Source organism: Hesperophylax consimilis, chromosome 14 (assembly GCF_061612785.1).
Source record: "Hesperophylax consimilis isolate HC1 chromosome 14, BYU_Hcon_1.0, whole genome shotgun sequence".
NCBI lineage: Eukaryota > Metazoa > Arthropoda > Insecta > Trichoptera > Limnephilidae > Hesperophylax > Hesperophylax consimilis.
Genome location: NC_142849.1, coordinates 1,290,111 through 1,306,745, shown reverse-complemented (window position 1 = coordinate 1,306,745; position 16,635 = coordinate 1,290,111). Strand labels below are relative to the sequence as shown.

The following is a 16,635-nucleotide window of genomic DNA, read 5'->3' as shown; positions in this document are numbered from 1 at the left end:
AGGGAAATTCCCTAACCATTTAAAACAGTCAATCGTCATTTTACTACATAAAAGTGGGGACAAATCACTGATACATAATTACCGGCCTGTTTCCTTGCTCAACTCTGTCTCTAAAATTATGGAGAAAATTGTAAAGAACCGTCTCATCCTTTATCTCGAAAATAACAACATCCTTTCTAGTAGACAATTCGGCTTTCGCAAAGGTTTAAGCACTGAAAACAACATCGCTAATTTGACAAAAATAATCTCTAACAATCTAGATAAAGGTAGTAAATGCATTGCACTTTTTTTAGATCTAGCTAAAGCGTTCGACACTATCTCGCACAAAATTCTGCTGAATAAACTACAGCGAATTGGGATACAGGGTCAAATTTTCAAGTGGTTTGTTAGTTACCTAGAAAACAGGAGCCAAAGAGTGGATATTAACGGTACTCTAAGTGATCCAGCCAATATTAAATATGGCGTACCGCAAGGAAGTACACTAGGTCCCATATTGTTTAATGTTTATATAAATGACTTATGTAATACTTCATTTGCAGACCACATTATTACATTTGCTGACGATACAGTACTTTTATTCGAAGGCAAAACCTGGAATGAGTCTTGCATTAAAGCTGAATTTGGCATAAACAAAGTTAAACAGTGGCTAGATAGTAATCTCCTCACTCTAAACTCGGATAAAACGAAATTCATCTGCTTCAGTTCAACTCAAGCGGGTCAACCACAAGAAATTATTAACATTAGAATACACCATTGTTACGACACTATTACATGTAAATGCAATACCTTAGAATGTGTGGACAATATAAGATACCTAGGAATTATCATTGATAAATTTCTGAGATGGGACAAACACATAGCCTTTACTTCCACAAAGGTCAGGAAACTTACACATCTGTTTATAGCAATAAGAAATATTCTATGTCTAAATGATTTGAAACGAATTTACTTTGCAATGTGCAATTCCATACTAGACTATGCTTCCTTAGGTTGGGGAGGTTGTGCCAAAACCATACTCGATCCCTTAGCTAAATCCCAGAAATCGCTTATAAGAGTCATACTGAAAAAACCTTTCAGGTACCCCAGCGATTCATTGTTCGCAGAGTTTCGTGTTCTTGATGTAAGACAATTATACATGAGGAAAATCATTTTACATACTCAAAAACAGAGGCACTACTTAGCTTCCGTAAACCACTGTCATAATACAAGACATGCAAAAAAAAACCCAACAGTTCCGCCCACCACTTCCTCATCTTTAGCACAGAGACAATTCTCATACTTAGGCCCTAAACTGCTCAATCTCATACCTGATGCATGGAAGGCAAAGAGTACTAATATTCTGCGTATGCAGGTAAACAATTGGCTTCTGGTCTTGGGGAGAGTTGAATGCGAGAATATGCTAAAAAACAGTAATTAAATTGTAAATTTTGTTTTTCTTTACATTCTTCTTTACATTTTAACTTATATTGGTATTATATTAGCATTACAGGAACTGTATTTTTACATAAAGAAAGTTCGAAAATTGTTCAATTCTTCGTGATATTTTTCCTTAAAGGAAAAGTTCCTTCTTTACTTTCATTTTTTATTTTTTGTTATTTTTCATTTCCTTGTTTTATATATTAATATTTCTTTAGTTTAATATATCAGCTAAACAATAGTAAAAAAAAAAATGAATATACATTTGTATTACCTTACCAACAGAATTTCTTCAATTCAGTTTCATTTTCAAATTCATTTTCTTGTTTTTATCTATTAATTCAGCTTATGTTATGTTAATTCAGTTATTATGTCAGCTAAATAATAGTAAAATATGTCGTGATATAACTGGAAGTATTCTAGAATATTTTTTAACAACAGAATAGTCAACACTATAATGTACCATATATTACATGTAAAAACTTTATCATACTGGAATGTCCTAAAACGGGCAATCGCCTAGTTGGACATTTTAAGTTCATTAATTGTATTATGTAATATTTACAAACAAACAATAAATAAATAAATAAATAAAATAAATAAAAAATAGGCGCAAATATAAAGTTACCACGATTAGTTTATTTATTTATTTTGATTTGATGGTCTCCGTGTTCGAGAGCTATGGCTTTCGCCTAGCAATCATATTCCACATTTTTTAAATGTAAAATAATATATCCCAGAGTGGAAGATACTCTCAGTAACGCCTTGGTGTAAGATCACCATTCAGAATTGAATTATTGCTTGAAATGGATCTAGCCATGCTTGGTGACCAGATCTGAATAGCTAGGTATTCCTTAACCTTCCAACTCCCCATCACCTTTCTCTCCCCACCACCTTCTGCCTCAAAGCATACTCCAATAAGGTAATGCCGTAGTCTCAAAGACTCCAGACGGTCGGGATCAGTTGGAACTCTTGTGCGGTATTTACACAAAACATCATCCCGAGTGATTCGCTTCGTTTGGTGACTTAGCAGGGATTCCTGGGTTCACGGGGTGAGGATTGTCCTAAGTCTTGGCGGTGGATGCGATACTATGTGGCGGGCCGGATTTGGAGATACTGGCTGAGGGAGTCATTTTACTTCTCATGGCCTCCTGTGTGGAACTAATGCAAAAAATGTAAAGATTTATAAAGAGAGAACACTAAGATTTTTCTTCTCATTTCGAGGCTTACTATAGACGCTCCTGTATAATTTTAAATAATTCTACTAAACAGAAAAACACCAAACCGTTTACGCGGTCAAGGTTTACCATTTTCTTAGTAATATTTTTTTATGTAAAACTGAAAGAAGTGAATTGGTAATGATATTGTTGGTCTAGAGTCGAAGGGTTCAAATTTTTTTTCAATTGAATTGTGTACTTTATGGTTTTTAGTTAGGCTGGTGGCGTTGGACTAACTATCATCAATAAATATCTTGAAGTTACCTAATAATAATACGATAATTTTTAATACATAAACTTACGACACTACTGAATCTCGTCGTAGTCGAAATGTAATATAGTTCATATTATACACCGAATTAATCAAGAATTTGCCACTAGTTTCCGAAATCTTTGTAACTCTCCACTAACTCCAATTATCCTATTCCGCTTCCTGCGGAGGACTAGAGGTAGCAGGGGGAGAGGGAGAGGGACAGGATGAATGTTGAAGAAGTTGACGGCAGCTAATTGCAATTTAAATGCATCGTCAACCGGAGATGAGATCCGGACTTACTTAATCTCTCAACTGTGGGAAATTGAAGCGGGGGTGAATAAGTTAAAGCAAGTTATTAACGCAATAAAGATTCATCGAAATGTAATGGCCTCGAATATCTCTCCACCTTTATTTAGGTCGTATTTGAAAACGAATAATGAATTAATGATGAAATCTTTGAAATTAAAATGTTTTATATTTCGGTCGAGTTCAATATTAATTAATTAATTAAATTACCACAATTTTTTAATTTTTTTAATTTTCATTATAAATGATTAGTATACTGGACTTCCTTATACGATTTCAAAATAGCGCGATTCTGCATTCGTTGCATGTACTTACTACTCAGTATGCATGTATTACGCGCAGATAGGTGGGATGTTTCAGTATGCGGAAAGCGAGCGGGAATCGCGTGCAGGGCGCAAATCGAGCGAGAAGGAGCAAACTTGCTAATAAAACTGGAAATTATTTCATAACAAATTCACAATACAGAACGAGCTCTACAATTTCAACTTGATTTATCCGCTTATATGACTCGTTACCAAGAGTAACACAGAGTATTGAGTGTACAAAGAACACACAAAAAACGGTCACGGCGATTGATAACATATTGTTTGCTTGTATCCAGTGAATCCTAAAATTTTAAGTAAAATTCCACAGGCTCGGGATATCTCAGTTCGTCTATTATCTTTTATGATAATAATCTTTCTCACGATTTTTATGAAGTTTTTGTTAAAAAAATAAAATTAATATGCAATAATGAATTTTATTTTTTGATAAACTGAATTTATTTTAATGCAAGGAAACCTGTTCACCATTATTTTATAATTTATTTTAGTTAAGTTTTTTTACACGTTTTTTTAAACACGGTGTTGAGTGGAATGTATCCATCGTATAAACAAGGAGTCCAGTATATGCGTCAATCAGCGATGTCTTCACATCTCAACATATCAGTTGATTGGAAAAAAATAGATTTCTGTAAAACAATTGAGAACACACGATTGGTTTTGTATTTTTGTTCGTTCCAGAGTCGAGACAAAAGGATTAAATAAATCATTTAATATGGTGTTGACAGAAACTATACACAAAATAAAGACTTGCTTACTTTGATGGGAACTTAGATGAAAATTAAATCAGGATGTTTATCTTTCGAGAGGTTTAACACAAAACGCGACTAGTTTGACGATACAATCACAATCAACAACTTAAATGATACCATAAGCGTCAACTAACTTCTGCAGATGGGCAAAAAGCTCTGCTCGTCTAAAGCTTAAAGCTGTGCAGAGTTGTAGTTCCGTCAAAGCCATTCAGCCAGATTGAAGTATCTTCGGAATCTATTATACAGCGGGACGGGAATAGGAAGCTGCTCGCGAACTTTACTTTAGCCACAGCTTTGAATCGTAGGCAAGTAAGTAAATGTAGGGATTCACTCTAAATCCCACGGGGTTTGGCCTTTCTTGTCGTTTGAATGATGTTTCACGTTTCGTTTTAATTTTAAGGGTTGCGAATATTACAGGTAAATGTAGTATGATACTGCTTTTAGATTACTTTTGATTACAACATAAACTAACTCAGACTGATATTATTATGTTGATGCGTAAACAGACCAAAACTGATGTGTAAAAACCCAACATTTCAAGTTGATAAATTATTTTTATTTTACTACAACCTCTAAAAAAGTTTTTGGTATGTAGAAGTACTTTAAAATATAAATTTGAATGCATCTTAAGCATCAAGTATTTTTAGTATATATTATTATGACATTTGTTTCTCAACTAATCATAATACTTAAAAATATTAATATAAGCCATGATTTAAATTAAATTCAAAAGTTCTCTTACCCGAGAAATGATTCAATATATACTAGTGTTTCATTCAACAATTACTGCTTGTTACATTTTTTTCACCTGAAAACAACCAACTTTATTTTATATGAGAAAGGCATTGTAAGTGCTAACTCTCTCACTAGATGGCGTCGAGACAAATTGTCTACATTTTTAGGTGAAATACTTGAACTTGTCAAATATTAATTATTATTTTTTTGGTAAACTAATGTTTTAAGACAAGGTTTTTTATGCATAGCACAAAGGGTAACAATTATTTTACAAGCAATAATTATTCTATTATAAAATAAAGTTGGTTGTTTTCAGGTGAGATCTCTTCGGGTGAGATCTTCAGGTGAGATTTCAATGAGATCTCTGAGGCGTATGTGTGGTAAAACCATGTTTGATCGTGTGAGGAATGTGGAGATCCGCAAAGAGTGCAAGGCTGATGTAAGCGTAATGAGTAAGATTAAGAAAGGGACGCTTAGATGGTTTGGGCATGTAGAGCGAATGAGCGAAGATAGGAGTGTAAGGAGGATATATGATGCAAATGCGAATGGTAGCAGAAGTCGGGGACGCCCGAGGAAGACATGGCACGATCAAGTGAATCAGATACTAGAGTCGGGCCATGTCAAGAGTCAGAATAATAGAAGAGTATGTATGAGACGATGTATGAATGTGAATGAGGCAAGAAGTGTGTGCCAAGACCGAGTTGTTTGGCGGTCCGTCCTCTCTGCCTACCCCTGCGGGGAAACGGCGTGATGGTTAGTTAGTTAGTTAGTTAGTTAGTTTTCAGGTGAAAAAAATGTAACAAGCAGTAATTTTTGAATGAAACACTAGTATATATTGAATCATTTCTCGGGTAAGAGATAAGCCGCCATAGCTCAGTGGTCAGAGCTGTCGACCGGAAATCGAAGGGACACGGGTTCGAGTCCCGTTGGCGTCATGTATCTTTTATCAGGAGATTTTTCAATGTGGATGAGTGTTTCAGGCGAATAATTATTGCTTGCAAAATAATTGTTACTTTTATTTTAAACTCAGTCAATATATGATGTGAATAAATTTTGTGACATGAGTAATTTTTTTACTAGACAGGAGATAATTTCAAGATAACTTTTAGATTTTAGATTATTATTCATGCACTTACATCATCATCAAAAATGTCCTACCTCTTTGGATTTTAAACCCATCGCTTCGATAAGACGCCTTCAGACTTCCATATCTAAATAAGACAATTTCTGGCTCAGTCTCTCCTCGCATCGCCTGCTTTTCCCAGCTAAAGTCTGCCAACGTAAAAGATCAAATAATAAATATTTGATGCATGATAATGGTTTCTGTTTTTTTACTTCAATTAATACTCACAACTTTGAAAGTAAGGTCAAAACTAATGCTAAACTACCCTTTATGAATCCTGCAAATTCGTCAGTACCAATACTATTTTCTGTTGAAGTTCTCAGAAAACAAGTCAGTCGTCTCTGCTTACAGTGAAGTTAAGACACTCGTTCTTTAGGCCAACTCAATTAGCGCTCTAATTGCTACAACACCGGCCAACCTCTTTCACAACGGCGAGTGAACTTACATGAAAAGACATTATTTCACAACTGTATTGTTTCACAAAGCAAGTTTCAAATTGATGACTTTGTTCAAGAATTGTTAACACTTAACGGCGTCCCTAACTGAAACTTACATAACTTAAAAAAATAATCCACTAATGTATTTTACAAAAGTACATGCCGAAGTCAATCATAAATAAAAGACACAAAAACCTGTGTTTTGCCTATCACATGGCAGATTTTTTTTGTTTTTTTGGACCTTAAATAATATACCTACATAATTTCAGAACATAAAAATACTTCAATTTCCTCATAACTCACTGTCGTAGATGGTTTTATTTCATAAAGCCTATATCCGATGCCGATGCCGATATCGTACTCTCCATCTAATAGTTTGTTTCTGTTAATGGAATTTTTTTTTGAATCAAATACCTGAATGGGTACAGCCGTAATATTGTTAATCATCGGAGTGTAATATTATACTTTTGTTACCAACTTTAACTCTAAATTATATTACTAAAATTTTGTACAAAAAACCTTCTTTATTTACGAGGTTATCGGTAAATTAATATATTTGTTTCATAATGGTGTAAAACAATGTGTGAGTAATTGTTATGTTTCCTTTTTAACAGTTACAATGTGGGTTATGGCGCTAGACCACGATCTGCACTTGCCCAAGAACATCCTAGGAACCGTTTTCCTCAAGGACCCTGCAGGAACCAAAGTTGCCGTCTGGGACCAGGTGCCAATGGATGAAGGTATTTCACTGCCCAGTTTAGTGAAAAATTGTGCTCTTAGATATACATTTATGTTTTACATAATGATTCCGGACTTTTCTCAAAGCCTTGAGGAACACCGCAAATTCGCAATAATTTTAAAGTATTTTGTCCTTTACTTTTGTGACAGTCGTAAGTTGTATCCTAAATGGCTACGCATTTAAGAATATACATAAATATACACAACTTTTAAGATAAAATCAGGGTCCATGCCCGCGCATTTATCTTATAACTGGGGGTTGCTGCTTGAATTCTGTGGCAAAAATAAAATATATTGTCTTCTTTGATATTATCTCTGTGATAAATTTTAGTTTAGGTTTTGAATTACGAAATTTTACTTAAAAATGACAAATGCATTTTACGAATGAGATTTGAAGCTTTTATGTACCTACCAAATCTAGAACAATCAATTATTTTCTCACAAAAAATTTTTCAGTGAGAATATTGATTTTTTTTTTGGTTTGAATCGAAAATCTTTTACTTTACCTAAATAATATTAAGTCAGAATCAAAACTTAGCATTGCTTGATATTGTGACAGAAATATATATTTTTTAAATTATTGAACATTTCGTTACATTTAAAAAAGAAAACAAAAATTCCACGAAGGAAAAACCTGACCTTGAGTATTAAAATAATTTTCCTAAAGTTTTTAAATTATACGTAAAATATTAGTACCGATTACCATGTCTTCTTCTCTGGGAAAAAAAATTTAAAATGGGGTTATAAGCTAGATAAATTTAAGTAAAATCGTTAAATTCTGTCTAGGAGTAAATACTACATGGATGATGGCTTAAAGACAGATCAATGGCAAATTATTTTTCCAGACATTTCATTTGAATATGTTCACCAATAACAATCAACTAACTTATATTTTCCAGGTGTCAAAAAGTTCTCCATTGGACTCAGCCAGCGCGCCCTGACCGGCATGTGGACGGTGCACGTGTCCTGCGGCGGCGGGGTCTGGAGCAGCGCCCTGAACGTGTCCGGCCAGGGCGGGGGCGGCTCCGCGGCGGCAAGGGCGGGCGGTGTGGGCGGGCGCGCGGGCGGAGCTGTGAGCGGCGCGGGTGGAGCCCGACAGCCGGCGGGCGAGGAGCACTATGTGGAGCTCAGGTTCAGCGCGGAGACGAAGAGGCGCTATAAGCCGGGTCTGCCCTTTACTGGAAAGGTTTGTTGACAGAATTTTTATCTATTAATCTAGATATTTACTTCTCGGATAATCTGAAACCTTTTACTCTAAATTTACATAACCTATGAACCCTCATATTGCAGACTATCCTCCTAGTGTATAACTCTATCTTCTTTGAATAATCCTTATATTCTTTATTTTATGATTCCTCAAGTTCCATTATGTTCATGGTGGAAAACAAACGCCGATAATTAATTGAATACGTCCCCGGAAGAAGAATCTGCATGAAAAATAAATTTTGTTCAGGATAGGCAAAAAAAAGATTCGCACTTTCATACTAAAACTATTACAAAATAACAACATTATTATCTTGTTATTCATTATTTACAATATTTTGTTGCTTATTATGGTATTATTTGCGTGAATTTTCTCACCAAAAACATAAAACTTTTATCCTAAAAAACACATATTTATAATTTAAATAAAATAAAGAAAACATTAAAAAATTGTTTTGTAGTTTGTAATAGAACTAGAAACTAGTTTTAAAATCATACGTTTGTGTATATTATTTATTTATTTATTAATTGACGCCCTTTTTCGGGGCTTTTACAAGTGAATATTAAGAAATATACATTATTTATCGTACATAACTGAATTGCATCATTAACAACATTTCATTTTTGTTTAAGATAAATTGTTGATATAATTGTTTCCCTCCATTATTATTCTGGGCAAGGAGGAATACATATGATAGTTAGTCCCAGCTGTTTCTGCACTGAAATAAATCCTTACTTCTAGTATTACGTTGTGGAATCCAGAAGCTTATCAATTCTAGCAATACCGGACTATCAACTAAATCATTTAGAATTTTACATAGAAATACAGTCAGTGAAAATTCTTCTGTTTGATAATTTATGATATTATTACGCATTACAATTTTCACATTTAATTTTTCATTTTAAAATGAGTATATTTACTGAAAATTTTAGTTCATTTTTATCACGTCGACACAAAATTTTTCAATCTTAATTAATCAGAATGATCACAGAATAATTAAAGATAAATCTGTTTTTTGTTATAAATCACTCTATCTGAGCTAATAATAAAAACTGCACAAATATGCGGAATCATATAATAATGCACACGCCTCTCTGAAAACAGCAATTCTCTGACAGGTGTTAACAGAACTACACTTTCGTATCTTATTTTTGATTCCAGGACCTTAAGGTAAATTTAAATAAGCAATAAATTGAATAAAAAATACATTGATATTTAAAACATAACAGAATTTACCTTAATAAACATTCAGGAGATTTATAAACGCGACCATCACGACGTGAATAAAATATTAAACTATTGAGATTCCTACCGTCATTAAATCTATGGTTATTTTCATTGGAAAGAAGAGTCCATTACCTGCCTATTCTCCTAATGCTGTAATGATCTATATTTCATCAAAAAGTCGTTTTTTGATCTGATATATAGATAATTCCTCCGGGGAAGTATTCAATTATGACCGGATCTGCTATACTAGAAAGCTTTGTCTGACTTATCTATTATTAAAGTGCTCCTTGGAAAATAAAGAAAAACCATGAAAATAAAATTATTGTTCGTCAACTTCTTTATTGTTAACTTTCTGCCATACAGCTTTGAGAATATAATAACTAGTATATTTACACAAGTAACCTAATAAATAGGATGACGTTATTTATCCCGTTCTGTCATTACCCTGAATCCTAACCCCAATTTAGTGCTGTGCTTTCTGTTCCCAGATCACCGATTAGAATTTGAGATTCAAATGGCAGTTAGTCGGTAATCTAGCCTGTCATCTCTGATCCGTTCTCCCGGCAGTTTATGCAACCCTACTACTGCTAGCGATATACTACGGTGCTAGTGCTGGTACTCTGACCTGATTTACATGATAGCCGGACAACTTGTATTGAGTTTGAAATTGCCTTATTATCACAGTACTGTGTTAAACAATGAGATTTGTTTCTAAATTTCAGACAGTTTGGTATCAGAGTCGGAGAACAGTAAGATGTTGTACGAGCAATATTATTATAGCAACATTATGCTGAAAATCTGATTTTACTGAGTAAATATATGTGTATTTTACTGAAAGTTTCGATGTATATAAGTGATTATAATTACAAATAGCGCCTTGTAGTAATTTTCTCCATTCTCATAATAACATAAAATTTTCGATCAAAGAAACTATCATCAGTAAAATAATCGTGAACCAATGTGGAACAATTTTTGTTATTTTTATTTATTTATTTAAAATAATATAAACTATTTTAATAAATTTCAAATGACATTTTTTACGATTCCTTGAAATAATAACACCAAAATATTGAAAACTTCTCCTTTTGATAATTTTTTCCTTAAAAGGCTTCATCTTTTAAAAATATTTTTTTTATCTGATTTCACGTCTGATGAGCATGGACAATCACCAGGGCTATGATGGGGGCTAAGGCAAGGAGGCGGATGTGTAAAAGCATTGAAGAACCTTGATCATGTTGTCATGTCTGAAGGTGTTTGGAGAGTCCGCCAGCGGTGAGCAGGACGACAGGTCTCCGCGAAATCCGTATGAGTTAGCTCCGGGTAGAGGTTCGTGGGAAGGAGTGCGCGAGGCCATCCTCAATTAATCAGCATCCATTGAACGTTTAACGGGACAACGATGCACCATCTTTGCGTCACCCCGACAGCATGCTTGGTAATCCAGTGTAGTCTCCAAGGAATTACTCTTCAAAACACTCACAAATAAAACCATTTTTTAATCCAAATAACTGATTGTATATTTTAATCTCACCAAACAACAACACTCGAACAAAGAACAGGCCGATCACCCGCTCCTGTGGTTGGGACCGATGGTGCATCGTTCAAAACGTTTGTTTTATGTTTGGTTAGTCTACACGGAAGTCTGTATCCTTTTTCAATCAACAACAACATTTCAATCTCACCGAACAACCACACTCGAACTAAAAACCGGCTGATCTCGCGCAGGAGTCAAAACGTCTCTTTTATGTTTGGTTTATTTACACGGAAAGACTCCGAAGGATCGGTTCATGGTATCCGCGTGATCTTTTTCATTATTTTCAATATCCATTTTTTCTCTCAAAACGCCACGCACACCACGGAATCGTCTTCTCCCGTATTGTTCCCGATCTACCTACCCGCGTTATTTTTGCTCGACCGTTCAACTGATCGCAGCGCAGCCACCCGAAAAAAACTCTCAACAAAACAATAATCAGGCACTACCCTGGCAATTCAAACTTGCACAATTCTTTGACGTTACAAGGTTCACATTTTAATTCCGACCGTAATGTTTTCATGTTAATGTTTGAATTTGTAATTTAGACCGATAACTACGGATATAAGTTACTTATAGTTAACATTGAAACATTTAATTATTTTTCAACTATAAAAATAGCGGTGAGCAGATTTTATTTGTCTAGAGTCTAGCCGATGAATTAGTAACATCCCGAATTATTCTTTTAGAAACATTTTAGTGATACATACGTTCATCAGAAATAATTCAATTGCGGATTTGACCGTAGGTCCGTCAAATATGCCGGGCCGCAAGCCAACATTTTTTTGACACGACTTCTCCTTTTATATCGTTAAGATTCCCACTTTATTTTGGAGATTTCTTTGTTTGGGCAAATTCAACCGTTAGTCTGTCCAATACACAAGAGCCGCGCGAAAAAAACATTTGTGCATAGCTTCTTCACGTTCGTCGTTGGTATTTTAGGATATTGTCTCGTAAAAAGTGCGAAATTCGATAAATCGAATCATAAAAAATATATTTTTTTAAGTTCATAAAAATAAATTTTTACAATAATTGCTTCCCGATTCGAAAGATTTTAATACTTTTTGCAGAATTAATTTACAATTTGTATAGTTAGATCAATACTATTTTTTTAACCACTCAAAAACACGATAAGACTATTTTTTATTTAAATAATATTCTAGTCATTACTGACATATCGAGATTGTAAATCGTTAAATGTTTTGCCCACCCATACAACTGTCTGCACCGACATGAAAGATTTTTCTTTTTACGATAGATAATAATATTTTCCGCCGCAGCAGTATAAGAATTCTTCTCCAGGAATCCGTTGGACGTCAAATCATTGAGAAGTTTTCACATCGCTAGCCCTCCCCGCTCCCCAATCCTCGGGCTTCCGGATAATTAGCTCCGAGGGAAAAACAAACCAGAAATATGTTCCCTATTTATTTTATCGAGATTCTTCTATTAATATGATCAATGCCGGTTTCTTATTAAACTCCTTACTCAAATCACGGAGAATGCCAACATTCAGTATTATTTATCAATGAAGAAAACGTGAAAGGTATAAAATCGGATAGTAAAAAAAATTATTTATAAAAATTGTAAATAAATGAATGTAAATTCAAATGAAAAAAACCATCACACACAAGTTCATAATTGATATGCTGGTTGAATGTGAAACATGCATAATACATATGATTAAGGTATTTAATGTCAATAGCATGTGTTTACAAAAAATGCAGGGAACCTCTTCGTTAATTTCATAAGAAATCTACGCTAAATGCCAATTTACTGAGATTTATTATAAATTCAACATCAGACCATACATTCTAGAATATATAGAAAAATGTCAGTCCTTTTGGCGCCATAGAACCTGGGAAAACGGCTGTCAAATTCCGAACCCAAGTCTTGCATTTGTGCCTGTGAGAATTATTTTTTTTCCTCAAATGTCAATTTAATGAGATTTTATTTTAGAATCAACTTCGGACGATAAATTTTAGAATGAAAACAGAAATAAAGTCAAGTATACTTAATAGATCCTGAGAGAACAGCGTTTAAAATTCGAACCCAAGTCTTACATTTGTGTCCATGAAAATTATGATTGTTCTTCAAAAGCCATTTATCTGAGATTTTATCATTGATTCAACGTCAAACCATAAATTAAAGTATGTTTACAAAATTTCTGCCCGTTCGGCGCCATAGAACGAGAGAAAAGGCCGTTTAAAGTTCAAACCCAAGTCTTGCATTTGTGCTTATGAGAATGGTGATTTTTCTTGAAATGTCACTTTAATGAGGTTTTATTTTTGAATCAACTACTACAGACGATACATTTTAGTACGAAGCGAAAATTTCTGTCAGTTCTGCATTCGGTCGATTCGGTACGTTCGGCGCCGTAGAACGAGAGAAAACGGCGTTTGAAGATCGAACCCAAGTCTTGAAATTGTGCCCATGAGAATGGTGATTTTTCTTCAAATGCCACTTAACTGATATTGTGTCATTGATTCACGTTCAAACCACAAATTCTAGTAAGTATCCAAAATTTCGGTAATTTCAGCGCCAAATAACTTGAAAACGTTTAAAAATCGAACCAAAGTCTCATATTTTGCCCATGAGAATAGTGATTTTTTTTCAAATGTCACTTTAATGACATTTTATTTTTGAATCAACTTCAGACAATAAAATCGACTATGAATCCATAATTTCAGTCAGTTCTATTATAGATCCTGAGAAAATAGCGTTTAGAAATAGAACCCATGTCTTGCATTTGTTCCCATTAGACTGGTGATTTTTCTTCAAATGCCACTAAACTGAGATTGTATCGAAAAATTCTAGTATGCATCCAAAATTTTGGTCCGTTCGGCGCCGTAGAATTTTTTGAGATTTGGTAAATGATTCAAAATATGGTAAAGTTGGTCCTGGACCTCAAAGTTTTCTTTAATCCACTCTGCAATTCATTTTACTAGGCGTCAAAAAATAATATTAAATTTATAAATAACATTGACTCTTCTAGATAGGTACCTGCATACCATGATGAACATACATTGAACAAATTTATATACAATATTTGGTATAATTTTGCACTTATTTTATCTGACCTTTGAATAATCTGATTTTTATTTTTAAACTTTATTTTTATTTCTATCATGGTTTATATACTTATATATTGTTTTCAACGCGAAATTACTTACCATCTGTCAAACGTACAGGAGGAGCTAAAAACTGATTTTGAAAACTTTAAAAATAAGCTTTTACTTAAAATATTGCATCTAAGACTACAAAGCTCTTAACCATTAAAAATAATTTATTAGCTCCTTCTGAAAAATAACGTTTTACACTTCACTTGGGAGGTAGTTTCGCGTTGACGACATATTTGTTTTTTTTTTACATTCATTTTTTTCCCAGTTTTTATTATTTGCTTCAACAAAATATTATTTTCCCAGTTCTACAATTATAATCAAAAGACAAGAGTCTATTTTGTAGTTGAAAAAATTACAAAAATACTAATTTGTGAAAATTAATAAAAATTATGTAAGTTATATTATTAAGTATATTTTATTATTTCATTCGTTTCATACACAAAGAAACACTTAGTTCATCATTCAGAGCAGATGCTTTGAGACACAAAGAATTATTCAATTGGACAAGTATTGCACATCGAATTGTACAAATAGATGAATTTGGTTTCGAATGACGAGACAATATGAAACGTAAATAAAACAAGTCTTTACAATTCATTATTTTGCGTTAGCAGTAATCGTTTTGTTTAAATTTTAAAATTGGAAAGTATTTTTAAGGTTGCTTATAAATTAGTTACTTGCATGGAATTTTATTGAAAAATATATAAAGTTTTTAAAATCAAAAAATAATTGTAGATTTAGATGAAAATACTAAAAAAATTCAAACTAAACATGAAATAGAACAGGACACAGAGAAAAAAAGCTAGATTCCCAGTCTCAACTGGAAATGTCAACAGTTTCAATCTACGTCTTTGCGGGACATCATCTTTACCCATTCGACTATTGGGACCACAGACATAGGAATTAATAGACGAGAAGATAATGGCGAGGGGTAAAATCAACTGTTGAAGAACGAAGGGGGTTAAGCTGATTGTGATTCGTCAATAAATCAATCTGACAGTAAATAGGCATCTCGCATTATAATATCACCATTTAGTTCTTAAAAGTAAGATCTGCTTTTGAATGAATAGACATTTTTACATGGGAGCGCAAATTACTCGCCACGTTATGAACTAATTTGCGAAGTCCAAATTCGGCAAAGTAAATTTCTTCTGTTTGCAGAGTCGTAGTTAGTTTCAGAGTATTTAGTTAAGACACTTTTACAAATGTTTCATAATTTACTTACCCCAGTAAACAACGATGAGCACACTTGAGAATCGCTACATTGTGATGTGATAGTATATGTTTCTAAAACTGATCCATATAATACGGTGTGAATAAGCTTAAAATAATGCTTACTTATGGAATGTAATACGACAATTGGGTTTATTCTCTTTTTCACATCTATTTTTACAAGTTTTCATATCACAAGTCAACATTTTGCCGTGTTATTTCGTAAAATGAACCGATGATGCCTCGACCATAGTTCGCACAAGAATGATGACGTCACGTTTTCAAATTTCACTTGAGGCCATACGCGAGCCCAGCCGGCTCCAATGGGACCGGTATGGGGAGTGGGCATAATACGCTTTTAATCACTTAGGGCAGGTCTACTAATATTCATATGTCTATGATTGGGACCCAATTATTTTACGTCATATTTTCCGATCAAATATTTCAAATTCATAATCAACATTATGAACTGATATCATTTTAGTAATTGTGTCTTGTTCTGTTTCACAGTTTCGTTTAAATTTTTTAGTTTAATACTAACAAATTATCTTAATAATGTATACATTACCCTGTACATATCCCTGATGAAGACATTCCAAACTTTGAGTCCGATATAAATTTACAACTATCTCAGATACATATTGAGATTAAAGAAATTGCAGCATGTATCAAACTACTGGAACCTAAATCGTGCTCAGGGCCAGATAAAATTCCCCCCGTATTTCTAAAAAACTGTGGGAGTAGTGTCTCTTACCCTCTGTACCTACTATTTAATCAATCACTTTTAACAGGCAAGTTCCCACAAATATGGAAAAATAGCTTTCTCACTCCTATATTCAAAAGCGGAGACAAGTCTTTAGTTGAAAATTACAGACCAATATGCATACAATCGTCAATACCAAAAATTTTTGAAAAGTTAATTCTCCAAAAAATATGTTCTTGCATAAAATTTAATATCTCATCATTTCAACATGGTTTTATCTCTGGACGATCTACCTTAACTAACCTTACACTGTATGAACATTTTATCTCTGGTGCTCTTGCTAAT

At 33.6% G+C, this 16,635-nt stretch overlaps 1 protein-coding gene across 1 annotated transcript in view; it reads left to right on the top strand.

The window, feature by feature from the left end:
- The window catches only part of LOC149417748 (C3 and PZP-like alpha-2-macroglobulin domain-containing protein 8), a 445,592-nt gene that overhangs the window by 211,520 nt on the left and 217,437 nt on the right, over positions 1-16,635 (top strand). Inside the window, exons 5-6 of the mRNA XM_089639401.1 lie at positions 7,174-7,299; positions 8,197-8,483. Coding sequence (XP_089495527.1) covers positions 7,174-7,299; positions 8,197-8,483 — 413 coding nt within the window. The remainder of the gene's footprint in view (positions 1-7,173; positions 7,300-8,196; positions 8,484-16,635) is intronic.